The sequence below is a fragment of the Ailuropoda melanoleuca genome, chromosome 15 (genome assembly GCF_002007445.2).
Source record: "Ailuropoda melanoleuca isolate Jingjing chromosome 15, ASM200744v2, whole genome shotgun sequence".
NCBI lineage: Eukaryota > Metazoa > Chordata > Mammalia > Carnivora > Ursidae > Ailuropoda > Ailuropoda melanoleuca.
Genome location: NC_048232.1, coordinates 70,610,628 through 70,637,499, shown reverse-complemented (window position 1 = coordinate 70,637,499; position 26,872 = coordinate 70,610,628). Strand labels below are relative to the sequence as shown.

Sequence of the window (26,872 nt, the reverse complement as noted above, 5' to 3'; positions counted from 1 at the left end):
CGACGCGGCACCCTGTGCCGGCGTCCAGTCTTGCTGCAGCATCGAGGCTCAACTCGAATTCTTGGTTTGCAGATTCGCCACTGTTGGGTGTCAGAATTTAAAATGAGAATTCGAATTTCCTATTTTGGAAGCCCTTTCAGTACAAGAAAACAGAAGCAAGACAGATTTGGGGTCCTTGAATATTTTTATCCTCTGGGTTCCACCTAGCGCGCCGGGAAGTTTCGTCGAAAGCAACGACGCGGACGCTCAGGTCGCCGTTCGTGGCGCGTAGTCGCCGCGGCCCGTCGCTCCCGCCCCCGCCGGGAGTCCGACGTGGAAGTTGCTGGGGAACCGGACTTCCAAGGGATCCGCCTGGGAGCCGGAGCCGGAGCCAGAGGCCAAGGCGAGCAGAGGTGGCGGCGCCGAGGCTCTAATAGGAGTCGCTGCCAAGGACGGGGCCTGTCGCTGACCACCGACAAGGGCGGACAGGCGGTTCATCATGGGTGAGGGATCCGAGAAGAGCCCCCGGGCGCGCTGGAGGGGCGGCGGCCAAGGGCCGGGGTCAGGGGGAGGAGAGGGGCCGGCCTGGGAAGCCCACAGTAGCCAGCTTTTCGGGGACCGGTCCCTGAGGACTTAACTTACTTTGGCTGTTGACCTGTGGGGGTGGACGCTGCCTCGAGCTTTCACCCCGCCTCTCACTCTTGTCCTCTTCACCCCAGAAGGGTCAGGAGGTGGGGACAGCGCGGGCCCGGAGAGCGCTGCGGCTTGGGAACGCGGCCCTGAGCCCTTTCCCCTGACTAGGAACTTTTCCCTCACCTCCTGAGACCCAGCTCGACTTGGGGGTAGAGTTGGCTTTGAGAAGCTTGGCAATTTGTCAGTCGCAGGTGCGCTGAGGGTTCTTGCGTGGAAGATGAGATCCAACCCCACAGTGGAAGCTTGATTCTGCCTTCCTGGTCCCTGGGATTGCGTCAGTTTAAAAAATGCAAAGGGAATTGTTGCTCACTATGTTTCATAGCCAACTTGGCATTTGCCCGCTTATCTGTAGCTTTTGATGTAGATGATAGGGTAAGGTGGAGAAGGAAATGGGGAGGGTACTGGTCATTACTGGTCAGTGAGTGAAATTTTAATAACCGTGTTTGGAGTGCTAATTGAGGGCACTATGTTGTCATCACAAGCACCAGCTATAGCTAGCTTCCCTCCGCGCTGGAATCCAGATGAAGGTGCAGATTTTTAAACTGGTCTACACCTGTCCAAATGATATAAATTCTTTGGATTATTTTAATTCCTCTACCATCTTCCGGGGGATTTACTTCTTGCCCTGGAACATCGTAAGTGCTTTCCTGTCTTTTTCCATAACTCCCTTCAGTTTTTTTTTTTCCTTAAAGATTTTATTTTTAAGTAATCTCTACACTCAAGATGGGGCTTGAATTTACAACTGCCAGATCAAGACTCACATCCTGTACAGACTGAGCCAACCAGGTGCCCCAGTTTTTTAAGGTATAAAAGGTACAAAGGATTTTGTCAAGTTACACACTTTCTGTTACACTTTCCCAAGGTTCTCTGGCCCATGGTGTCTTCATTTCCCGAGACTTGTGGCTCCTAATTTTGCCATTTCTTTGTCAGATAACCATGTATTGCGTGTGACATCACTTCAGTTGTCAGCTGTTTTTCTTATATTATTAATGTAACTTTTTTTAATCTTCTCTAATGGCTTTTGGTGGGGAAGGGCCAAAGTGCTTTTTTTCTGGTAGTCATTGAAGAAAAAAATGTATTTTAAAAAAGCTTCTGTGGTGCCTGGATGGCTCAGATGGTTGAGCCTCCCACTCTTGATTTCTGCTCAGGTCATGATCTCAGGATAGACAGATCCAGCCCTGTTGTTGGGTCTGTGCTGGGTGTGGAGTCTGCTTGGGATTCTCTCTCTCTCCCTCTCCCCCCACCACCATGCTTGCGCTCACTCTCTTTAAAAAAAAAAAAAGCTGCTTTCTCTTGTTGTAAAAAGAATAATAAAGACTAAATCACCACCTTCCTTACTCTTAGGGATTTCTTATTTAAATGCAATCCAAATGAAGCAACACCTTAATCTGTTATCAGGAGGGCTTGCTGAGATAAAGTATAATTTTTTAATTTTAGTTTTTACCAGGTTGACAAAACTGCATGTATTTAAGGGGTACGGTGTGATGTTTTGATATGTCATACATTGTGAAATGATTACCACAATCAAGCTAATTAATACATCTGTCACTTCACATTGTTAGCTTTTTTATGTGTTTGGTAAGAACACTTTCAGTGCTACTCTCTTAGCACATTTCAAGTATACATTGATTAATTGTAGTTACCATGCTGTTCATTGTGTCTCCAGAACTTAGTCATTTTATAAGGAAAGTTAGTACCCTTGACTGACATCTCTCCCATTTCCCCCACTCTCCAAGCCTCTGATAACCACCATTCTATCATTCAGTCATTCTGTCATTCAATCACCAATCATCGGTAGTTTTGATAATCACCACTCTCTTCACAAGTGCTTTATCTTATGTATAGGAAACTTTCTGGAAATATTTCATGCTACATTGAATGTAGCTTTATTTTTTTTTTAAGTGAGTTTTCTCTCAAAAATAGGTTTTGTGATTTTGGACTTCCGTGTCTCAATTTCTTTCGCAAGTCATATTGCTTACAGAGAGATCTCAGTGTTTGAAGGTAGTTATGATGGTGCTACTGTACAGTAATAATTGCTTTTCACATGTGAGAACGTCATTGTCCCACTGTCATTCTTTTTTTTTTTTTTTAAAGATTTTATTTATTTATTTGACAGAGACGGAGACAGCCAGCGAGAGAGGGAACACAAGCAGGGGGAGTGGGAGAGGAAGAAGCAGGCTCATAGCAGAGGAGCCTGATGTGGGGCTCGATCCCACAACGCCAGGATCACGCCCTGAGCCGAAGGCAGACGCTTAACCGCTGTGCCACTTAGGTGCCCCCCCCACTGTCATTCTGATTTGACCTTTGGTGTTTACAGGTTGTGAGGAGGCCTTGCTATAAGGTCTGTATATTCTCATGATTAGAAAGTGAGCTCCAGGGGGCGCCTGGGTGGCTCTGTCGGTTAAGCGGCTGTCTTTGGCTCAGGTCATGATTTCAGGTTCCTCAGATTGAGCCCCGCATCAGGCTCCCTGGTCAGTTTCTCCCTCTCCCTCTGCTGCTCCCCCTGCTTGTGCTCTTGCTCTCTCTTTCTTAAATAAATAAATAAAATCTTTAAAAAATTTTTATATAAAAAAAGAGTTCCATGAGGACAGTGGTTCTGTTTCTCTTATTTGAATATATTTTCTTGTGCCTTCCTGAGACAGTATCTAGGACATGGTGACAATCAGTAATTATTTGTTTGATGTTGATTAATATATATCATTGGGAGTAAACTTATGCACCTAAGAATTGAGGAGAATATTACAGTATTATTTAATTTGGTATAGCTTTCAAAGGGCAAGATTAAATGTTTTGTGGACTTAGTTCACAAACTGATATTGAATGCGTTTTTTCTTTTATTATTTTTTTCAGGTGGCTTTTTCTCAAGTATTTTTTCCAGTCTGTTTGGAACGCGGGAAATGAGGATTTTAATTTTGGGATTAGATGGAGCAGGAAAAACTACAATTTTATACAGATTACAGGTTGGAGAAGTCGTTACTACTATTCCTAGTAAGTGTTGGTATGATAAACTAATTGTAGGGGTTTTGTTTTCCATCTAACTTAACTTTATTACTGATTAATTCATATAATGTGATTTTAATATAGTAAGGTTTGTAAACTTCTAGTGTGGACATGATATTGATAACATTATTTTTCATAAATTTAGAGGCAATTTGTAAACATCTGTACTGGGTTTTGCTGTTTAAAGCTATTTTTAAAGTTAGAGTTAAGCTGCTTAACTTGTTGAGAGCCAATATCTTTATTGATAAAATGAAGGTAATACCAACTGACTTTAAGGGGAAAATAAATGAAGTACGTAAAGTACTTTGTAAACCTGTTTAAAGAATTATATAGGTGTTAAGTGGTATTATTGCATCTGAAGTGCTTTTTTTCCCCGCCTGTATTTGTAACTATTTTAGTTAATATTTGTTTCTCTTAAATAATTGTATTGATTGCTTGTAAAGAACTGAGTGATAGAGACTGACTGTTGAATTAATCTGGTACCTAAAAATATCAAGAGAAGAAACATATCAACTTTTTTTTTTTTTAAGATTTTATTTATTTATTCGATAGACATAGAGACAGCCAGCGAGAGAGGGAACATAAGCGGGGGGAGTGGGAGAGGAAGAAGCAGGCTCATAGCAGAAGAGCCTGACGTGGGGCTCGATCCCAGAACGCCGGGACCACGCCCTGAGCTGAAGGCAGACGCTTAACCGCTGTGCCACCCAGGCACCCCAGAAACATATCAACTTTAAATCAGTTGTTGATATCTTAGAAGAATCTTCTCAACCAGTCCTGTTTGACTACATGAGAATACTGTTGTTATTTATACTTTTTAAATTTGTTGATGTGAATTTACTTAGAGAAGATTAACATATTTAAACTAAGTGTAAGAGTTTGTAGAGTTTGCTCAAGAGTATTAGATTATGCCTCTAAAATCACTCTGTCACTCAAGGTTATTTCTATAGTTAGTAGTATTTAAATTTCCAGATTTAAAAAAAAAGTCTAGGTTTTGTGAACAAAGAATTTTTAAAACCCTGTGTGGCGTCTGTTATTTCTTTGTGCCACCTTCAGTAAATTTCAGTTCTCTTGGTTTTTGCTTCTCAAAGTCACCCATCTCTATTGTGGTTAAGTCTTGGCCCCTGCAGTGCACACAGCCCATTGGATTGCATTTCAGTGAATATGCTTTACAGCTTACTCTTGTCCTGTGCATATAAATAGTGTTTATAATCGAGGTAAACATGGTGCTTACACTTCTACCTAATTCTAAGGGAGACATCATGAACTTGCTTTTTAGCTTTTCACCTAGGTTTATTATAGCTATTTTTTAGTTGTGATAGGGAATGCTTACCGTATATTCATTAGCATCATTTACCAATATAGACTTAAAATTTTAAACAAAATTAATTGTACAGTTATAAGTCATTTTTTACTTTGATTTTTTTAAGCTTCTAAGATCTTAGTAATCAGTTTTTCAGCATCCTCTCCACCCTCCTGTAGATTCCTTTCAAGGAAAATAGTATCCTGCCTCAGCCATGTGGTGCTAGAGATCGACCTAAAAAGGATGGCAGGGAAAAGAGATGGGACACCTCCCCTTTGGCCGTCCAGCCATGACCTTATTTCAGATGAGCTCCTGAAGAAGTCTGCAGAGAGTCTGTAAGATGGCCACACTTAGAGAACCCAGTTTCCATAAAGTGATATACAGCTGTTGCTGAATCCTTACCCACTGAAGTTTAGAATTTAGGCTTTCTTGGTTTTGTTCCCTGTTTACTTGCTGCCTATCAAAATTCCATTTTTGTAATACATCTACAGCTGTTCTTTCTAGGCATAACCTCTAAACACTTGTACGCCAGGATTGTATTATACAGGGAGTTTAACATAGTAGGGTTTCCATTGAGCTAAAAATTCTATATTGCAGAGGTGACTGGGGATTCTTATATAACCTGAAAATGGTGCTGATCTTGCTAATTATGGTGTGTGTGTATAGCACAGCAACTGTTTTGTCTTAAATGGAATAATATTTTAACCAATAATGCGATTCAGTAGTAATTCATTAACTGCCAAAATTGGTTTGGATACTTTGAAGACAGAATGCGTTAGTCTACGTATACTACCGATTTTGATTTCTCTTCTAGCTATTGGCTTTAATGTTGAGACGGTAACATACAAGAACCTTAAATTCCAAGTCTGGGATTTAGGAGGACAGACAAGTATCAGGTATGCTACAGAGACCAGATTACTTTGTAGTGTTGAACATTTATTGTTCCTTTTAAGGTTAAGAGCAGTAAACCAAATATGTTTTCTTTTGTGATTTAGATGGGAGCCACCTAGTTTAAAATAAGGTAAAACTGTTTATTCTCTCAATTGAATTAAAATTAAAAAAATTTAAGGAAGCCAGTTCTTCACATATCACCTTAATGAAAATTTTTTTCATGAAAATCTCAAGATCTAATTAGTTCAGTAGTTTTTAACTAGAAAGGGTCTTCCATTTAGTCCTTGTCACTTTGTGAAATGGACTGTTGTGGACTGAAAGTCATTTTTATAAAATCCAACATTTAGGGCTAATGTGAACATAAATGCCCTCTACAGTTTAGGTCTCCTGCCTAGCATTCTGTGCTTGGCATGGCAACTGTGAATGTTTGGTGAATGTCAGTGTTGCTTACTATGGTACCTGCCATCTTAAAACATAAGTAGTACATTCTCCAGACATCTTGCTGCCTTTTAACTTGTTTTACTTTTTGAACCACTTTTGAGTCCCTCTCTAATTTTAGCCATTTCTACTTCGTGAAGTCTTCAGTAGTCAATTTAATGCCTGCTGTATAAAATCATATTAAAAGTTTTTTTAAGAATCCATTCCTTAAGGAGTTCCTAGTTAGAGATTTATTAGATGTAACAGTAAGGTTTGTGTGTAACTTTATCTCAGTACAGTTAGTGATTTTATAGATTGATTATAAAGTACTCTCTTAGCTTAAAGTCTGAACTCATTTTGAAACTTCTTGATTCTGTGATTTAATGTTTATCATTCCACCCCCATTACATCTGAAGGATATGATACATACCATCAGAAACAATCATGGCATTGATTCTAACATGGGAGGGTGGCAAGATTGGCATGTAGACCCCCCACTCCCCATCATTGCCAAGTCCTAGCATATAAATTAACGTAGCAGGTTCTTTTTCTTTCAAATAGTAATATATTCTCCCTTTCTGAATTTTCTTTAGGCCATACTGGAGATGTTACTATTCAAACACAGATGCAGTCATTTATGTAGTAGACAGTTGTGACAGAGACCGAATTGGCATTTCCAAATCAGAGTTAGTTGCCATGTTGGAGGTAAGAAAACTTTATTCAAATGTGGGGAAATCTTTTACGTTTGCTTGCTGTGTTCATTGTTACCACATGCAGGAATAATTCAAAGGAAAGCAGGATTTTTCCCTCATGCCTTTAGTGTCATTTTCTTTTATACAAATTACTTCCTATTCCAGAAATTCTGTTGGGAAGAGAGATAAAGACCCCCCCCCCAAAAAAAAATCCAGCCATGTAACTTCCTTTAAACTAGATTCCTTGTTTTCTAGGAAGCTCAGAGCTGAACTCTTAAACTGAAGGAACTATTTTAAGTTACTCCTGTGAAGTGCTTTTTATAAAATCTGTTTCTAGTTGTGTAAATTAGTTTATGGAAGCAGATAAGGGTCTACATAATAAAGCAGCCTATTCTAGAATTTCTGGGTTTCTGGCACACCTCTGGCCCTTGTTTATCTCTTTCAGCTTTTTTATTCTTTATTCTTTCCTGTGTTTACAGTCCTTCAGCCATACTTACCTTTCTGTTCTTTGGATACACCAAGCGTGTACTGGACACTTGGCTTAGGGCTTTTTGTACCTGCTCATCTTTCTGCTTGGAATGCTCTCCCTCCAGATCTTTGCATGGCTACTTTCTTGGCATGTATTCTCTCACGTGTCTGCCTCAGAGAGGAGCCTCTGTTATTTTCTCTTACCCTACCTAAGGATTTTTTGTACCACTTACTGTTCCTTTCTATTATTTTAAAATATTTGTTTGCTTATATATGACTCCCACCCTAAAATGTAAGTTGAGTTTACCCTAATATTCCTGATGTGTGGAACAGTGTATAACACTTATTTAAGAACTCAAAACATTGTAGTCACTGAGGTTCGTAAGATAATTTATTGGCCAGCTGCATTCAGAGGATGCATTAAATAATCAAATGTTTAAAAAATTTCCAGTCAAATGTACTTATGGTTAAATTAAGTAATAATGAAATTGCCTTTGCTTGAGTAAATTATATGACTAAGTTTCCTTTTCCTACCAGAACTATGATTGTGAATTAGCCAATAATTGAATGCTTAAATACAAGTTTTCTAGGCCATTTGATTACCTAGGTAGAAGCATTCTTGGAATACTTTGGACTTCTGATTTCTTGACTACTGACTTCTTAATGGCTTCTGAGTTATAAATTGCAGACCTAATAGTTTTAAACTTTTGCTTAATTTTTTTCAGTGTAGCATCATATTTATAAGAGCTTCTTAGACTAAATTCAAGTATAAAGAATTTTAAGGGACTGTTTAACTGCTTTCAGTATAATGGATTTTTAAAATAAAAGCTTCAGTCAGATGTAATTCAGATGGTATGGATTTTTATCATAAAAAGTACGTGTAAAAGAAATGGGCTGTTAGTTTCAGTTTACAGTTCTTGAGTTGTGCTGGATTGTTATTTGTGATGTTAGGATTTGACTTGTACAATTGTATGCGAAAAAACTAAAAATTGTATTCATTCTTTAGGAAGTAATTTTTAATTGATTCAGTCAATAAATACATCTATTTTATTTAGGAAGAAGAGCTGAGAAAAGCCATTTTAGTGGTGTTTGCAAATAAGCAGGACATGGAACAGGCCATGACTCCCTCAGAGATGGCAAATTCACTTGGGTTACCTGCACTGAAGGACCGAAAATGGCAGATATTCAAAACTTCAGCAACCAAAGGCACTGGCCTTGATGAGGCAATGGAATGGTTAAGTATATTTCTAGAAGCCATCTGTGCATTTGTTTGTGTGTGCAGCTGTTTGCACACGTGTGATTTCCCTTTAGTCTTAAGGATGAAATTCAGATTACTTAGCAGCTTATCATATTAAGTTCCTCCAGCCTCTTCTTCCACTGGTCTTCATATGCATCAGGCTGTTACTTCTGCCACACCTACCTGATGATAGTTAGATAAGCCAGCCCTCTACCATTTTTTTTTAACTTTTTCCTTCCTAACCACATCCTCCAATTCCTTATCCTTCAGGACTTAGGTTAAGACTGTCGTCTTCTCAAGAACCTTCCCTTGCATGTCTCCATGCCCACTGCCTTACCACACATATAATTGGATGTCCTTGTCACAGACCAGTGATACAGTAGTTATACTGTCCTGTAATTGATTTGTGCATCTGCTTATTAGATTTTAAGCTCCAGGAGGACTGGGACTAGTTTTAACTTCTGAGTTATCCACATCTGGCCGTGCTGCAGTAATTACAGCCCAGAAAGAAGATACTTGGTCTTTTTGATTATTCATTCAGAGCATAGACAAAAGTGAAAGCTAAAAGGCCTTCATGGAAATTGGGTCCATAACGTCATTCTCTAGTGTAATTGTCTTAGCCTTCATCATTTGAAGTGCTTTGGAATCCACTTTCAGTATAAAACTTATAAATGATCATGCTTTATACCTGAAAGTTTGAAGTTAATATTATGAAACTGTTCATTTTCTCTTCACAGGTTAGTTGAAACATTAAAGAGCAGACAGTAATTCAATCACTTCTACCCCTATGAAATGAAGACAACATCACATATCCCTTTGGAAACAGTTAAGTGTGCTTCATGCTACTAAATATTAAAACTGTGATCGTTGGCATATACTGAACTGACTGCAATATTTGTAATAAATATAAAAAATAAGTATTTGGTTGGAAGGTAACTCACCCATGATTGAACCAACTGAATGTCTGTTCTGTGTAATGTAAGATCCTTCCTTGCTTTCTTGTGTTAAGTATATATTCTATTTGTTTGGAATTCTTATTCAAATAGAGTCCTATAAAAGAATGTACTCTTATTGAGGAAAAACCCTCTTATTTTTGAATTAGTGGTTGCAGCTTGTTTGTATAAACACTAATAAATATCTTAACTCAGATTTTTTTTCCCTAAAATGAATTAAGTTCTTCCAAAGATTAGACTCCATAGGGTAGAAACATAGTGTGGGTAATACAGTCTTCGTTTGCTTAATGACCACTTTATTTAAGCTGTTTTGTTTAAAAGCTTTTGGGTATAGGCATGAAGCTGAAAAATTATTTTGGTGGCTAACCTTATTGACGTCTGTAAATTGTCATTTTATAGTACTTTATAGTTGCCAAAAAATTTTTACATATATACAGGAGCCCTGTGATGTAGGTAGGAGAGGTTGTAATGTCTTTATTTTATGGACATGGACCCGAGGTTCTGATAAGTTGGCTTGCTTAGGGTCACCTGCTAGCGAGGCTGGAACAGGGCTCAAAGTGAGATTTCAGCGTCAAGCTTATCCCATAAACTGTACCATAAATTCCTGAAAATGTCAACACTGGCAACACAGACAACCTTAATTGCTTAAATAAAATTATGCTAATTGAAGTAGATACAGTACATTAAAAATAATTTCTATAAATTTGTCTATACTAGTAGAGGTAGTAAAAACAGTCCTAAATGGTTATATTTGATGGAATCTACAACATATTAAAGGAAATTTAAAAAAATCTATTTTAAGAAGCATTGTAAGAGATGTCTTTACTGTCTTTCATTTCTTTTATCTGTAATTGGACATGTAAATTTGGTGAAAAGTCAAAACATTACTGGTTGTACTGGGAGAAATTGAATTCTTGGTTTTAAAAAGTACACTTACTGCTAGGGTATCAAAAACAATTATGAACACAAAGGAAATTTTCAAACTATCCAGTTTACCACAGGATTGGCTACTGTGGTGACAGAATATGGTCCCTTGTATTTACTTAAACTGGGGGGAATCTTTAAGTTAGACAGCCAGCATTTAAAAACCTTGATGCCCCTCATTGGTGTCCTTGGGAACACTAGTGGTCCATTCCCTGTTCCTGCCACTGCCTTTCCAGAGGACTCTAGCCTCTTTCCTTCATACTTTTAGTCATTTAGATCAAATGAATGTGGCATTCTCTTTTCACCTGTGGGACTTTACTCTTTTTACCCATTCCCCGGCACCCATTCTTAATTTGGTCTCTGAAGTCTTTTTTGGAGACCTTCTTCCAGGCCCAAGTGTTCTCAGTGCTGCACCTAATATTACTGAGCCTGTAATTAACATCGTGTCATAGTTTCCAAATCACTCCTGATGGACAGACATTTTCATATATGTATCCTCAGAATCCAGTGTGGTGCCTGGCGCATGATGGCACCTTAGAGTATGTGCATGGTTGAAATAGAAGGTTATATGTTTGCCAACTAGGAAAATAGTACTTCTTCAGCTTATCCTTGGGTTCCCTTCTGGTCAGTGGCTGGGTGTGTACCTAAGCAGCTAAATGCCCCGCCCACCCCAGCACTTTAGGAACACTGTGAGAAGTGTGGGGAAGAGAAGCCCTGGCAGGCAGATGCTGCCCAGCACATAGCTCTTGCCATCTTGAACACCGAGCACACATGAAGTAGTAGCAAACACGTCAGCACTTGAATGCTTGTGATCTCTGTTTTATCACAAGGACTAGAATGGGGTAAATAGAGCATACGCTAATTTTAACGTGGTATAAATTATGAGGTGCTTGTCTAGCAGAAAACAACTATATAGGTAAGTTATAGGAGTTTGAATGATATTTATAAAAATCTACTGAATATTTGGAGAACCCTGAAAATGGGAAAAGCACCAAACTTAAAATCTGAACACATGAGTTCTAGGCACAAATGGACATTCCTTCAGTTTGTTTGTTTTCCATAAAATAAGAAACTTGGACAAATCATATCAAAGGTTTCTTTTAGCTCTAATACTCTGTCTTATAACTCTAGTTGGTAACTGTGCTGTGTCATGTGGTCACATTTAAAAAACTGGTGGAATTTTGTTATTAAAATACTTGAGATGCACTTTAAGTTGTGGAAATATAAGCTCCTTGAGGGTAGGGACCATACCTTACTTATTGTTAGTATCTTTTGCATCTAGTGTGGTGCACTGGGCATATAGTAGGCACTCAATAAATATTTATTAAATTGTGCCCAATATTCCTGAGATATTTGTTCTGATTTTTGCTTTAGTGTAAACTTCTGATTTTTTATTTTAAAAATTTTTATAAAAGCAGTGCATGTACTTTAAATCACTTAGAATTAATTACAGTCAGCCTTCTGTGATGCCCCATGTTTATGCTTTTGGCACATTACAGACCCCTTGGAAGTATGAGAACTCCTGTTTGAGACAAACTACATCAAAACACAGATGCTGAAGTTCAAGACTGTTTGAACATTTGATTTCTTTGCCATATGCTGTATTCTGACTCCATAATTAGAAATTATAAAAAGCACAGGCTTTCAATCCTGGGTGTGAATCCTGATTACACCACCTGCAGCCTGTGTTACCCTTAGGTAACGTATTTAATCTGAGTCTCAGTTTCTTCACCTGTAAAGTAAGAACCAGTTTTAGGCAGCTGTCAGGAATAGTATGAGGACTAAACAAAATGTTAGCAAAGTGCCTGGCATATAGGATGTGTTCTTCCCCCCTCCCTTCCAAATATATTGAGCACTAAAGAATATTGCTTCCACATCAGGTGTAGATTGAGACAAAGATACCATGTAGGTGAATAAAATAACACCAAATTGTTTTCCAGAGTGGTTTATAAGAGTTCTCTTTGCTTTACCATGCTTGCCAGCATTTGGCATTGTCAACCTTATCAACCTAAAGGGTTCAAAATGGAATTTCATTCTGATGATGCTGAATACAGGAGTGATTCAAAATATTGAATAACCAGACATAGCTGATGTAGGAGGACCCCTACTAGTCCAGGTGTTAATCCTGTAATTCTGATGTGGGGAGAAAGGGAATCTAGAGACTCACATAGCCAGGGTGGCACTTGTGTCTCTCAAGGTAGTGACTACTTACCAACTAGTACATAAATACTTGAATGTTTAAGAATCGGTATAGCCACATCAGGTAAGTATTAATGTTTAAGGGCCATGTATTTTTCTTCTCTGCAATGCCTGTTTCTCCCTTCTGACACTTTCTCTACTGGATTGTCTTTGTTGATTTCGTAGTTTATTCATTACATAACCTGGGTACTACATTCATTATCTGCATATGCTACATACCGTATCCCAGCTGTGTCTGCACAAGCAGAAAATTTTTAATTTTCATGTAGAATTTATCACATGTTCACTATAGATGGCACTTCTTGTGACTTAGTTTTGATAATCTGACAGGGAAAACTCCTTACCCTGTTACCCTTTTTAAGAGCATCATGGCTATTTCCAGCTTATTTTCCATATAAATTCTAGAATCCGCTTGTTAGGATAATATGAGGAACTCTTGGGGTTTTACACAGATGGGCCTTTAACCAATGGGATCCAACTTGGGAAGAACTAGTATCTTATGATAACCTGCCCATGAACACGGTTATTTCTCCATTTGTGCAGATTTCTTTTAATGCCTTTTGATAAAGTTTTATAATTTTCTCCATAAAAGTATTGCAAATCACTTGTTTTATTCCTGACTTCTACATTGTGTCTTGCTATTTTAAAACGTGTCTTAAAAAAAAAAATCACTAGTGTCACATTTTTTAGACAGTGAAGATACAGTAATATGAAAATGTTTTAATTTAAAAAAATATGAGCATGATTATCTTAAACTTTGTAATATACAATCTATGCCAGTTTAACTTAAATAATAAAGCCTGCTGTGCTTTCAGACCAGCAGATATACTGAGAAGTTCATGCTTTGGGGTAAACCGAGATACTTTATCAGCAGAGGGAACACATTACTCCACCATTGCTAAGTCTTTCAGGCTGTGGCTCTTCTGTCTCTTGGTCTTATAGCCTGGACGCAGGAACTCTATCTTTCTCTTCTTGGCTTCACTTTTATTTTTGTGTTTCTTCAGCTTTTTCTTGGCAGCAATATCAGGATTAGTTACGAACTGGGGAAAAAAAAACATTTTATATTACTTTTAAAGTAAATGTTAAACCAATAAAAAAAAATCCAATGCAGAAATGGGCCGTTTTGTTCACCCTTAAATATCACACATGCAAAACACTCCCATTAAAGAGAATCTAGAACCCCAGCTGTAAAGTCTCCACTTCTCAAACACAGCCAGTTCCTCTTTCCTCCCTGGGTAAGTGTGACACACACGCATGCACACACCCCTGGTTAAAAATATTAAGTCTAATGAACACATCATATTTTCAAACAGCAAACGTACCTCTAAAGCCTTCCTCTTTTTCCGGAGTGCCCTTTTCTCATTAGCCTGTTTCTGTACTGAGGCAAAGGCCAAGGAGAAGCTCTCAAGTCCAACCAGCTTTTTGAGTAATTCTATGATTTCCTGGGACAGATTCTTCAGCAGAGGATCTAATCACACACAGAGTAATAATCAGAGATAGTCACGTAGGAAAGGATACATTTGAACATCTATAAAATCAACAACATGCAAAATTTGAACAACTGCGACATTATCACTTTTATTACTTGAATATTAAACACTGATCTAAATCCAGCCTTTACATTTCTGAGATGGGAGGACAGAAGTGTTGGGCATGACACTCCCAGCCACCACTCCTCTGGGATGCATCAAGAGGTCACAGACCATGAAACCCACTTTCCACTGGAATCCTGGCTCAGAAGACACTAATTTGAGAACCTGACAAAAACATTTTGGGTTACTTTATTAACCTGCTCAACTCTGCAGACAGGGGAAAGGTAAGTATGTCTCTAGGCCCTAATTCACGGGTCATAGATGTTTAGCTCTGGCCATAACCTTTTTTTGAGAGGGGATCAAAGTCTCTGAGAAGCTTACAAAAATCTTTGCTTTCCTACCCTTCCCTGCCTTCTGTCTCCCAAATGCAAATAATTCAGATTTTTATATTCAATTTCAGGAGCTGTTCTAGATTACAAATTTCTTGAAGATGGAGAATAGGGTCTTTTCTGCCATTGAACCCCCAGTGCCTGGCAAATATTAGGGGCTCAATAAATGTTGGGTGATGAGAACCAAAGCAGACCTGGTCTTGACCTCTGCTTTTTCCTCTGAGAGGAGGGAAACTTTCTCAAGATTGTTAAGACTAAAGTAGCTCCTGCTTTGACATTCACTTTGTTTTAAAACTTAATACCCACTTTACCTCCTCTCTTTCCAGTTCCCAATTTCCTCTTTTCCTATTATCAAAAGAGACCGTTTAGGACTGGTGAGGAAAATGTACCAAATGCCCAGACAGGAAAAATGAAAAATAGGAAAAGTAAAAATATTTTTAAAATATTTCACACTTTCAGGGCACTCGGGTGGCTCAGTTGGTTAAGCTTCTGCCTTAAGTGTTTGCCTTCCGCTCAGGTCATGATCTCAGGGTCCTGGAATCAAGCCCTACATGGGGCTTTGTGCTCAGTGGGGAGTCTGCTTCTCCCTCTGCCCCTCCTCCCTGCTCATGCTCTCTCAAATAAATAAAATCTTTAAAAAAAGTATTTCACAATTTGCCTTATAAGTCACAATAAGAGAATATCCTGACATTTTATTGTTCATTATTGTCCACAGCACCATGAAGTTGAGAACCACTTCAAGTTATAGATTTCTTTGAATATTTAACCTGTGCTTAGGAGTAAAACTTTTTTTAGGAGAGAAACATTCACTCTTCGACATAAGAAACCACATAGTAGGCAGTCAAGTATAACAAACATGCCTTATTTGTTTGGTACCAACTGTTTTGATGCCTAACAAGTTTTCTTAAACTCTGGCAGTGAGGGAGGGAAGACAGAAAGGAAGAAGGAAGCATTCAGGAGAGAAGTGAAGATCCCTAAGGTGCAAGTATTCAGAAGACGGGCTGCAGTTACCCTGGTCCGAGTAGGTGCTGTTCAGTTCTCGGAACAAAGGAGCTATGATCACTGGGAGATACGGCTTCACCTTGTCTATTCCAAGATCCATTGCTACAGCTCCGAGAAATTTAAAGATGCACGTTCTCTGAAAGTACAGATCATTGTTCATTTGAAGTATGTTTCTTACTGCAGCCATAAAAACAGTTAACAGGAAACAAGGTCTCTTTGGGGCAGATATTATTGCTGCAGTTTTGGGTTAAAAAGTTCCTAGAGACTTGGGAGGATTACTAATACCACTAAAATGCTTTTTAAATGTATTTTTAAAAATGACTACTTAGTCATTCTATACATTCATCGCACCTTTAAGGGGTTTCTAGGTGAATAGGCAGCCTCCACTTTTGCGATCCGGGACAACTTCTGGATCAACCACAGCAGTGTGGCTGGCCTGCTGCGTTCTTCCTGTGCCTCGTTCTCTTCTTTGTCAGAGTCCATCTTCTCATCTGCATAGGACTTGTGTTTTTTTACTTCCTCTCTAGCCACACCATCTCGTAAAGCTTCTTGTTCTTCCATGCCTTCTTTTATCTCACCTTGCTTATCCTCAGATTCGGGTTCCAGTAAATATAAGACTTTAGCTACAAATAACAAATTCTTAACGACCTTCAAGGGGGAGGGGAGAGAAAGGGAGGAATTGGGACTTTGATTTTGAAATAAATATAGTTTAGTAAAAAACAGGTATTCTACAATTAGAAAAAAAACATAACTGGGTTTTGTACTATTAAACTGATGATTGTTCCATATTTTGATAATCTTCAGTTCTACTTTATAGTATAACCAAACCCATTTTCATGTAACTCATCTACCTGGCCTGCTTTAACCCTTCAAGGTCACAAAGAATACTAAAGAAACAGTTTCATTCCAGACTATCCATTTACATTTTTAAGAGAGCTTTCATCCCTCCTCCATAAAATATAACAGTTTCCATTTATTGAGCAATGACTTTATACACAGCATTCTCATTCAACTCTAATCCCATCTGATCCAATTAAATAGCCCAGGGACCAATTTTATACTTATAATAATGGACCCATATATTGAGTCCCTAATGACATCCAAGAAATCTCTGACATAGATATTTCACACTAATTATGTGAAGGAGGAAGCCAAGTGGTTTTGGGTTCCTTTACCTTCCCTGATGCTCTATTAGAGGTGCTTTGTGTCAAAAGTTTCCCCCAATGAAGGACTCAGAACTCCACACACTGTCCAAACCTAGCCTAGCCATCAAGAATTCATGTCAAGATTATAATTTCCCTCTGGAACACTGGTCTTCCTGAAGACAGTCACAGTTCTGGATGCCTTTTCCCCTTGGGCAGCCACTTTACCCTAAGATTACGGTGAACTAAATTCTGTAATTTCTTTCACCCTGGATCAGTATTAGTAAATTCCTTCCTGTCCCAAGTTTCTATGGTTGTATCTGTCAACCTCTGTTAAGACTGGGATTGTGTGAAACCCTACCTGCTACTGCCCTGGCAGGAATTCTCTGGTCTCACTTTGCTATCCACTGAATAGCTTTCCATGTTTTCTCTGGCCCTGCCATATAATGAAGCATGCTATATTTTCATGAAAAAGTGATGGAAATATCAGGGTTTATGGCATGCTACTTGAGATCACTCTTTGGATACAACATTCAGTTTCCAGTGTCCCATCACTTAATCTACACTGCTGCTCCATCTTGTCCATTATGACAAGAGTCATGATCACGTGTCTTGCTTATATCCAGATACCACATCTGTGTCGTCATATACCAACCCAACGGCTTTATCAAAGGAGATTTTTAATAAAGGTAACAGTGACCCTAATCAAAAGTAATTTACATTTTACTTACATTACATTTTATATGACAATCCATAAAACTTTTTAGTGACTTATGTGCCTTCTGTTAAGGATATACAATTCTCAGACCACACTGTACCATGACCATTACTTTCTCTTCAGCTTCCAGGGGTACGGAGAGGAAATTCAGTAATAGTTTATTACAGGAACAATCACAATCAATCCAGTCAACCAATGCCCTTCAAAGCTTTGGTCACAATGTGGAATAGATCTTAAAACCGAACATGAAAAGATTAATAAATAGCCTCCCACTGCATCATTTTTATTGGGAATTTCAAATGGAGCCAAGAATAACCCCAACATGAATCCCAGAGCTGATGAGATTTATGTGATAATTGAACGTGTATTTCAGTGTATGTCTATTTAATCCCTAAGCATTCAAATAGGAAAACAAACACAAATACCAAATGTAAGCCTATTCCTAAACTTGGTAGACTAAATCTCTTCTATTAAACCAGAAGGACGACAATACTTACCTGCTCTCCTAGAGACTGATCTAAGTATTTGGAATGCAATTGATGGCAAGAGGCTAGGGAGATACTTTTCATCTGTGAAAAGAAAATGGACATTGGCAGATATAATGGAGGGTATTTCTCATGGTTTTTAAAAACTCCAACTAACTAACCATAATACAACTGAGGTGCTAGATTTTGATTGAATGACCTGTATAGGTCTGGAGAGGGAAGGTCCATGACCAGAAATTGTGTCACTGTTTCCTTCTACCTGCCCCAAGCACTTCAGTCCCAAAAAAATGGGATACTTTCAAGCTCTGGGGAGATATAATCCCTCAGATTATTAGTAGAAAACCTGACAACATTCCAATATTTTTTTCCTTCTTTCCTTCCCTTCCATCTTCTGCTCGTTCAGTATTTATGGAGTTTCCACTATGAGTCATGCATTCTTTTAGGCCCTAGGAAATCAGCGATGGATATAACATTGTCTCTAATATTTTATGAACATGATCTCATTCAGGAGGCAGGACTGATGGTACTGATCTGATTTAAAAAATATTTTCCAGGGGCGCCTGGGTGGCACAGCGGTTAAGCGTCTGCCTTCGGCTCAGGGCGTGATCCCGGTATTGTGGGATCGAGCCCCACATCAGGCTCCTCCACTATGAGCCTGCTTCTTCCTCTCCCACTCTCCCTGCTTGTGTTCCCTCTCTCACTGACTGTCTCTCTCTCTGTCGAATAAATAAATAAAATCTTTAAATAAATAAAAAATAAAAAATATTTTCCAATGTTGATAAAGAATTTGAGGGTGGTAAAAAAAAAGAATTTGAACAAATAATAGAGGACAAATATGCTAAATAAGCAGAAGTCTGACTGGACTGATAGTCTATAATTTATTTTGGAAAACTCTGGCCTCGAGGTCGACCTTCCTGTAGTTCCTACTACTCCTACAGAATCACATGGGCAACAAGTCAGCTGTTAAAGAGTTTCCCCCAAGGGCCAACCCCAAGATGGTTACATGAAGCAGAATGAACATCGCACGGAGATCACAAGGGAAGAAAAAGGTTTTAGGGAAACCTTACCTTTTGTTCAAGATCATTTGTTAGGAACCTTATTGCTACAGGTACTGAGAGTTTCTTTTTAGTTTTTTTGGCCTTCTGTCTTCTAGTAAGTTCCTCTGGTTGGCAAGAGGCAAAGAGTAATCCAAAAATCTGGGCTGCAGTGAGCCACACCCAGCTGTGTGGATGTCTCAGGTGACAGTGCACATAACCTAAAGGAACCAAAATGCATTTTCAGATGTCTCAACTTTCCTGACTCTTTGGTGGTAAATCTGATTAGCGTAGGCATTCATTATCTATTATGTGCTTGGATTTAGGAACCAAAAATGGACTAAATAGTGCCCGCTTCCCAGAAGCTCTCAAGGAGCTAGGGAGAAGTGAGGTGGTGAAACATTGGAAACAACTAGAAAACCAACTCTAACATGGTGAATGACAAAAGAGGTATAAGTAAGCCTAGAAACAGAATTAGTTTCAGGTTCAGGGGAGATAAGGTGGCTGTAACATTTACAATTTCTAAATTAAGTAACATAAGTAGTGTATATAGGTACAGGTTTGTTTCTAATAATTCTTGAAATCAGTGGAAAGTTATTTCTTGAGGCTGTGTGCCAGGCACAGGGCTAAGTGTGTTACATATAGTATCTTGTTTAGACCTCACAACAGTTCTGTGACATGTGACCTCTCAGTTCCAATTTACAGATGAGGAAAGGTTTCAGACAGACTAGCTGAGGTGCCAAGCTGTAAAAGGCAAAACCAGGCCTGGGCCCAGCTTGATCTGGCCCCAAAGCCTATACTCCTGTTACATGGCCACTGTGAAAAGCCTTGTGGGTTTTAGGGAACAGGAGTAAAATTCTGGATGAACCATGTCATAGCTGAGTTTTAGTCTGTGCTGGTTTATTTCATAAACAGGGTTTTACTTTTGTTCTCTGTGTACTCTATTTTGTAACAATCTGGCCATGCCTCAGTGAAGTCGCACCAGAGTGGGCCATATAGTAACTTAGTAACTGTATGATTTCTCATAGGTCCATGAGTTCTCTTAAAACAGGTGAGTAACTTGAAGCATTCATTCCCTACAGAATAATCAAAATTGAGTATGTTAAATTAAAAATTCTAGGATCTTACTTTTCATTTAAAGAGTGATATATAATAACTTAAATGTCCCATAGAAGTTAAATGGTTTACAAAATCATGGCACATTTGCATGATGGACTATTTATAGCTATTTTAAAAAACCATGTACTAAGTATGTTTTGGTACAATAATATTCTCATTTAGGTACAAACAAGATAATGAAATGTATTACTTGTGAAGTCAAAAATATATATTACTTTTCTTAGAAGCATTTTCACTGTAATCATAATTTGAAACGGCCTTTAAAATCTTTTTCTCATGGACCTTTTCCCTGACATTATATACTTTTAAGGATTCATATTCTAATTTCCCAAATCTTTTTTCAATAATTCTGTCACAACTAATGTGTTTGTTTTTAGATTTAAATAAAAAGGCAATACTTACTCCAGATTTTATTCAACGTCTCAGAGGGCTTGGTAAATTGGATAATATTACATTCCTTGATGAGTTTACTAATCAGTGTAAGAAAACTAAACAGAAGGCGATCTGCAGCTTTTTCTTCAGTCTCTTCCATGATCTAAAAACAGGATGGATGTAAATCAGTTAAGATAATTTCAAAGTCTCTGATGGATGTTTTTACTCCAGCATGTAAATCTGTACCAGGGTTTCTCAACATCAACTGACATTTTGGGTCAGATAATTCTCTGTTGTGGAGAGCTGCCCTGTGCACTCTGGAATGATCCGCAGGATTCCTGGCCTCTGCCCACTAGATGCTAGCAGCACCCTGCACCCTCCAGTTGTGACAAACAGAAAAATGTCTCCAGATGTTGCTAAATGTCCAGAGTGGGTGGTGGTGGGCTGGTGAAATCACCCCACTGGAGAAATTTTGATCTACATATACTATGGAAGATAACTTACTTCAAATCTCATTAAAAAAAAAAGATCCAATTACACAATTCTTTTTTTCTCCCCAACTACACTAAATTCTTGCTTTCATTAATAAACATTTTTTTGAACACAAATAATATTTAATCTATTAGCTAAGCCACCTTAAGTAAAACTACAAAAATAAGCAAAAGTTTTATCCTCTGGCAAATTACTTACATCTTCAAAGTTTTGGGGATCAATTTCCTTTTCGATCACAGGAAGAACAGTTCCAAGTCTTCTCTCAAAAGAGACTCCTTCACTTTCCACAAACAAACCACAGATGAGGGCAGCCAGTTGTCTATTTAAGCTCTACCAAAAATAAACCGCCAGAAGACAATGTTAACTTGGGAGGCCATTTCCAAAATCGTAAAATGAAGGTGGGCATGACTCTACCCTCAGTATTTCTTTATGATGCCAGAAATCAATAGAATATGGGTCTTTGGTGGCTAACATGAAAAATATGGAGAAATCTTCATACCCAAGAATAACATTTAAAAAAAAATGGAACTCATCATTACCCACTAATCCTTTTTTCCCCATTTTAAATAAAAAGAAAATGTTGAGTACCAAATAATGTACAGAACTGTTGAATCAATATGTTGTATATTTGAAACTAATATAACATTGTATGCCAATTATACTTCAAAAATAAAAAATTTTTAATAAAAAAAAAAGAATTGAAATAAATTTCATTCAGTACCCCCATCCCCCATTCTCACTTTAAAACTTAAAAGCCAGTATTAAGATATGACACATGTTGTTTACATTCCACAAACAAGGGCCACTGATGATGGTGGTAGAGCCAGCAATGGGATACAATCATTGACAAAAATTACATTTCATTAGCTGAATGAGCAAAACTGAAAACAAAGATATTCATCGATGGGGACTGGTTAAGTACATAAATGATACATTCATGTAGCAGTGTAATTGGCTGACAATCACGTAGTGGGACTACATATGTATTCTTATTTAAAGTGAACACAAAAAACTAAGACTTTTCACTGCAATATGACTAAAAGCAGCCCTAACCTTTTTTGCTCCAAACCAGGTGGTAACCATATCAAAGAGCCAATCTTTTTTCTCAAGGTTGATTTTACTGAGTAAGGATTTGATTGTCATGGATGCCATCTTTTTGCACATGGCAGAGTCATCATTCACCATCATTAGACATAGAGGAATAAAGAACATTCCGCAGTTCTCATGGAGCAGTCCCTAAAAGAAAACAGGCAAATAGGAGCACCGTCAGACTGGAATTCTCACAGGTGCCCGTAGGGGAGGACTGTGGCTCCCAGGGCTCAAGGGGAATGCAGCTACACTTTGTGATTCAAGGTACCTGAGGGAATGTGTCAAAGAGGTAGGAGATCATTTCCAAAGCAGACTCTCTCCCGGTCTCATGTTCGTAACTAGGGCAAGAAGATTGGATAGACTCGTTAGTATCTTTTAAATTTACCAATAATTGTTTTTTAAAATTTAAACATTGTTTTAAGGTGTTTGTTTCTTTTTTTTTTTTTATAATTATACTTTTTTTTTTTTTAAGATTTTATTTATTTATTTATTTGACAGAGATAGAGACAGCCAGCGAGAGAGGGAACACAAGCAGAGGGAGTGGGAGAGGAAGAAGCAGGCTCACAGCAGAGGAGCCTGATGTGGGGCTCGATCCCACAATGCCGGGATCACGCCCTGAGCCGAAGGCAGACGCTCAACCGCTGTGCCACCCAGGCGCCCCTAAGGTGTTTATTTCTTAAAAAGTGGAAAAAAGTCCATTTTCCCAATTTTAATGCTTGTATATATCTGTCATGCTACCATGTAGCTTTAAATGTAACTTTGTGAGATTCTTTACCATCTTCAAGTAGACTCTAATGAAAATCAATGCTCAGACTGAATTCGAAAAGCAATCTACAGAACCATCACATGAAGCCATGCAAATTGTTTGATAGTCAAGTCAATGATTCCTATGATAACACCCTCAGAGAAGGTGCCATTAGATATAGGTTTTGTCATTTTTAAGACAGCTGCCACATTAAAATAGAGGATACTAACCCTCTGCCCCTGTGTAGTTTATGGCTTAAACTTACTTCAGTTGAGCAAGCATGAATTCCAAGTTTGGTCTCAATTTGTCACCCAGGGGATAGTCAAGAATATATTTCAGAAAAACCTAGGAACAGAAGTCACACAGATGATTATTTGGGTCCTGTCTCTCCAGGATTCCTGCATCCTAACCTGCTTTCTGAGACACCCTGGTAAGTTATAAAGACCTTTCAGATGAGTAATCAAACAGGTGAAGCCTGCCTTCTGAGTCAACGATGCACTTTCCTTTCTCCTCTGACCACTTACACAGGTCCTGCCCCCACATGCCTGATTAAGAGTCCAGTCCTGGCCTAATGCTGGCATGGTTGTTTGGGCTCCAAATCTAAGCTCACACGCAGGAAGCTCCTCTCTTCCATAGGGGGTGTGCTGTGGTGGACTCAGTATGGCCTGTGGTTCAACCTTGTATTTCCCCGAATGACAATGGTGATAATGTAAATACTGATAATAGTAACTATTTCATTTATTAAATATATTCTATATGCCAAGCACTATACTAAGTGTTTCCTAGTTAACTGTCAGCACTCTCTTGGAAGGTAGGGGGTATTAACCCCATTTTACAGATGAAGAGAATGACGTTGACATAGAGAGGTAAGTTAACTTGCTCAGATGTCAACGCCAGAATTCTGTGCCTAGTCTATCTGCATCCAAAGGCTCTGTTTTCAAGCCATTATACTAGTCAGCCTCCTTCACCAACAAACTGAAAAGCTAAGGCACATCATTATACTTTTTAAGGCCTGTTTTTTCCCAGCCATAAAATGGGGGTATTATTTCTTCTGAAGGGTATCTACAAATAGAAGTCATGTATGTAAAATTCTGGGCTCACAGCTAGTGCTTAACAAATCATAGTTGGCCCTCCTTCTTCCTAACAACACTCCAGGAGACTTTTACTAGAGACCTGCTTCCTCCCTTTCCAACGTAGCCTCCTCAGCAGCCCACAGCTTCCTTCAACCCGAGTTCGTATTTCCAGTTCAGACCCTTCTACCTCCTGGAGGTGATATGCACTCGTACAATCACGGATGAACAAATGAATAAATACAAATCTGCTCACGTCACTCTCCTCCCTTGATTTCAATAGCTTTCTGCTATTAGAATAAAGCCTTAAAATCTTTAACAAGACCGTAAGGTCTTGCCTGACCTGGCTCCTTTCCTATCTTTGTTTAGCTCCTCCAAAAAGCGAGGCCCTTACCGACCTCAAGGTTTACCTTCTTCAGGCACTGGCTCCCCCCTTCACCTGGAAAGCTAAGCCTTATTCTTCCTTCACATTTTGGCTTACAAGCCAATCCTCAGGGAAGCCCTCCCTGACTAACGCTAGGGCGGTCCTCAACCTGATCATATGGCTCTTCCATATTTTCTCAACTCTAAGAGGCACAGTTTTTAACACCTCTGAAATTAGGCTATGTCTTAAAATTGATGGCATCCTACCACCGTGTCATAGATTTTTTTATTCTTTCTTTGAGGTATGTAAATAGTGGTGTGTCTTGTAAAAGATGAAATACGACAGTGCCTTCCCCACTCCTGGCACTTAGGATGGTCTGTAATTAAAGAGCTGTAGAATTTTTGCTTTGTGCCTGTCTACTGTAAAGATGTCATAGATAGGGACTGTAAAAGTTCTGTTGACTGCTTTTCCAGCAGCACCTGGCACAGTGATCTGCACATCAGTTGATGCCTGGACCGATGGATGGCACCTTCAGTGCAGGCTACTCTGCAGAAGGAAAGCGTCTTCACCCATCTGAAACATTCCACATGTCATGGGCTGTACGCCAAGTGCTCTTTGTTAACTGAAAATGCCCCTAAGACAAAGCAGAGCTGCTTCTCACAGCTGGTAAGTAAACGGGTTCCTGAGTCTCAGAATAAAGCAACAATGTGACACAAAATCATCTTCAGAATTCAGCCAATGCTGACATGTCTCTATCTAAAAACCAAACTGAGAAGACCCAACCCTTGCTGTGGGAATAAGGTCTCTCTACAAACCTGTCTGCACTGGACTCTGACAGGTTCACTTTGCGCAGAAATCGCCAACTTGGATACTTTCCGCATGACATCATCAATTTCCGGGACCAACAACTTTCTTGATAAAATGGCCTAAGATACAAAAGGAAAAGACATCTCACTTCATGTTCTACTGCAGATGGATGTGAGCTGACTTGATGTTAAAGCAGTCGTAGGCAACTTCAAAAACAATGAAAGAAATCTCCAAAAGAAAAAGAACATATTTAAAAATGTTTAAAATGGTAAATTTTAGGATGCTAAATGGTAAATTTTATATAACGTATATATATATATAAAACAATTAAAAAAAAAAGAAAAAACCCAATGACCATACAACAAATACAAGCATGGTATTTTTTAACCTGTATTTATTTCCTATATTTTTACAGAAGTCTCTGAGAGTGTTAATAGAGAGTTCATGTTCAAACATCTTAATAAGTAGATATATTAGCTTATAAATAATCCACCAAAATCATAACAATGTTTATAAATTAATTTTAGAAATCTACAGCTAGACAAAACACTATGCTCCACATTATTCTGAGAATCTAACCTGAGACTCAAACTGTAAAATCCAACATTGTGGTGACACCGTACCTTCAGAAGACCAAATGCAGTGGCCTGTCTCGAAGTGTCGTAAATGTCTTCCTCAGCATATGCTAGTAAAACTTGAAGCTGCTTTTCAGTTATCTGGTAAGACTTCACTTTCTTCACAAGTATGGTCACACACTGTGAATTACAATAGTGAGGTTAACAGCCAGGACATCCTACAAATGAAGATCCACTGAAATGGTATGGACTTAATACAGCATCAGTGCTTTTTTACACAGGCCTTAGCAAAGTAATGTGGAAAAAATTTTGACCAAGACCACAAAGGACTATGGGGAAAAATATAACTTTTATGTTAATTCTGGTCCTGGCTTTTTTTTTTTTTTTTTTTAATATTTTATCTATTTATTTGACAGAGAGACAGCCAGCGAGAGAGGGAACACCAGCAGGGGGAGTGGGAGAGGAAGAAGCAGGCTCCCAGAGGAGCAGGGAACCTGATGTGGGGCTCGATCCCAGGACCGTGGGATCATGACCTGAGCCAAAGGCAGACGCTTAACAACTAAGCCACCCAGGCGCCCCTGGTCCTGGCTATTTTAAGTACAACTGAAAACACCTCACCTTGAAACAATTTACCACCAGGTGGAAGTTCTGGCCTCTGGCAGCCCCAAGTTTTGCATAGTCCTTCAGCAAAAGGAAAAGGTGTTTGGTCAGCTGTTCTGCTTTTGTTTCTATGGAAGGCAGAGGGAACCTCAAGACCCAGATCAGGCATTGTAAAGCACCTGTGATCACCTGAAAGACAAAAAACCAATCAACTTATGTAGTGTCCAAACCCAATAACTCAGCACCCGAGGCTGTGGAGACTCTAAACGCAATCAAGTTGAAAAAGTTGAATACTCTGCCCAGCCCAGTCTGGAAGAACTATACCAAAAGTTTAAGACAGGGAGGTTTCCTATTCCCTGTGGTAGAACTTCCTGCTTCTCCATGGCAAGTCAGGAAATACTGCGAGCAGATAAGAAAAAGGGGTCACTGTAATCTTAACCTGTGTAAGTAAATGACTGGATGGGCTGGCCAATTTTAGCACCTTTGTTTTGTGTGTGGAAAAATACGTTATAAATGACTTCTATTTTCTAGAATGGTACTTTAATCCATTCTAAGCGTATGTATATAAGGCATTCTAAATATTA

At 38.8% G+C, this 26,872-nt stretch overlaps 2 protein-coding genes across 3 annotated transcripts in view; one reads left to right on the top strand and one right to left on the bottom strand.

Annotated features, from left to right (window-relative positions):
• The first annotated feature begins 247 nt into the window (after positions 1–247).
• On the top strand, positions 248–10,421 carry ARL1 (ADP ribosylation factor like GTPase 1). Its single transcript, XM_002927515.4, has 6 exons — positions 248–482; positions 3,523–3,660; positions 5,787–5,868; positions 6,874–6,985; positions 8,496–8,674; positions 9,415–10,421. Exons 1-6 carry the CDS (start codon positions 479–481, stop codon positions 9,443–9,445), a joined length of 546 nt encoding a protein of 181 aa, XP_002927561.1. The 5' UTR covers positions 248–478; the 3' UTR covers positions 9,446–10,421.
• A 3,014-nt stretch (positions 10,422–13,435) lies between these two features.
• UTP20 (UTP20 small subunit processome component) overlaps positions 13,436–26,872 on the bottom strand; it is a 94,993-nt gene continuing 81,556 nt past the window's right edge. For both annotated transcript variants that reach the window (XM_034644494.1, XM_034644495.1), the window contains exons 49-62: positions 26,307–26,477; positions 25,737–25,868; positions 25,122–25,232; positions 23,138–23,217; positions 22,396–22,465; positions 22,092–22,274; positions 21,237–21,368; positions 20,577–20,709; positions 19,089–19,276; positions 18,034–18,105; positions 16,028–16,324; positions 15,686–15,812; positions 14,076–14,221; positions 13,436–13,793 (exon numbers count right to left, since the gene is read on the bottom strand). In XM_034644494.1, coding sequence (XP_034500385.1) covers positions 13,638–13,793; positions 14,076–14,221; positions 15,686–15,812; positions 16,028–16,324; positions 18,034–18,105; positions 19,089–19,276; positions 20,577–20,709; positions 21,237–21,368; positions 22,092–22,274; positions 22,396–22,465; positions 23,138–23,217; positions 25,122–25,232; positions 25,737–25,868; positions 26,307–26,477 — 1,998 coding nt within the window. In that variant the 3' untranslated portion in view covers positions 13,436–13,637. The remainder of the gene's footprint in view (positions 13,794–14,075; positions 14,222–15,685; positions 15,813–16,027; positions 16,325–18,033; positions 18,106–19,088; positions 19,277–20,576; positions 20,710–21,236; positions 21,369–22,091; positions 22,275–22,395; positions 22,466–23,137; positions 23,218–25,121; positions 25,233–25,736; positions 25,869–26,306; positions 26,478–26,872) is intronic.

What these genes read in the sequence shown, in the direction of transcription:
- ARL1 (XM_002927515.4), top strand. An exon ending in AGTCGTTACTACTATTCCTA is followed by an intron (nt 3,661 to 5,786) that starts GTAAGTGTTGGT and finishes TTTCTCTTCTAG; the next exon opens with CTATTGGCTTTAATGTTGAG. An exon ending in GGAGGACAGACAAGTATCAG is followed by an intron (nt 5,869 to 6,873) that starts GTATGCTACAGA and finishes AATTTTCTTTAG; the next exon opens with GCCATACTGGAGATGTTACT.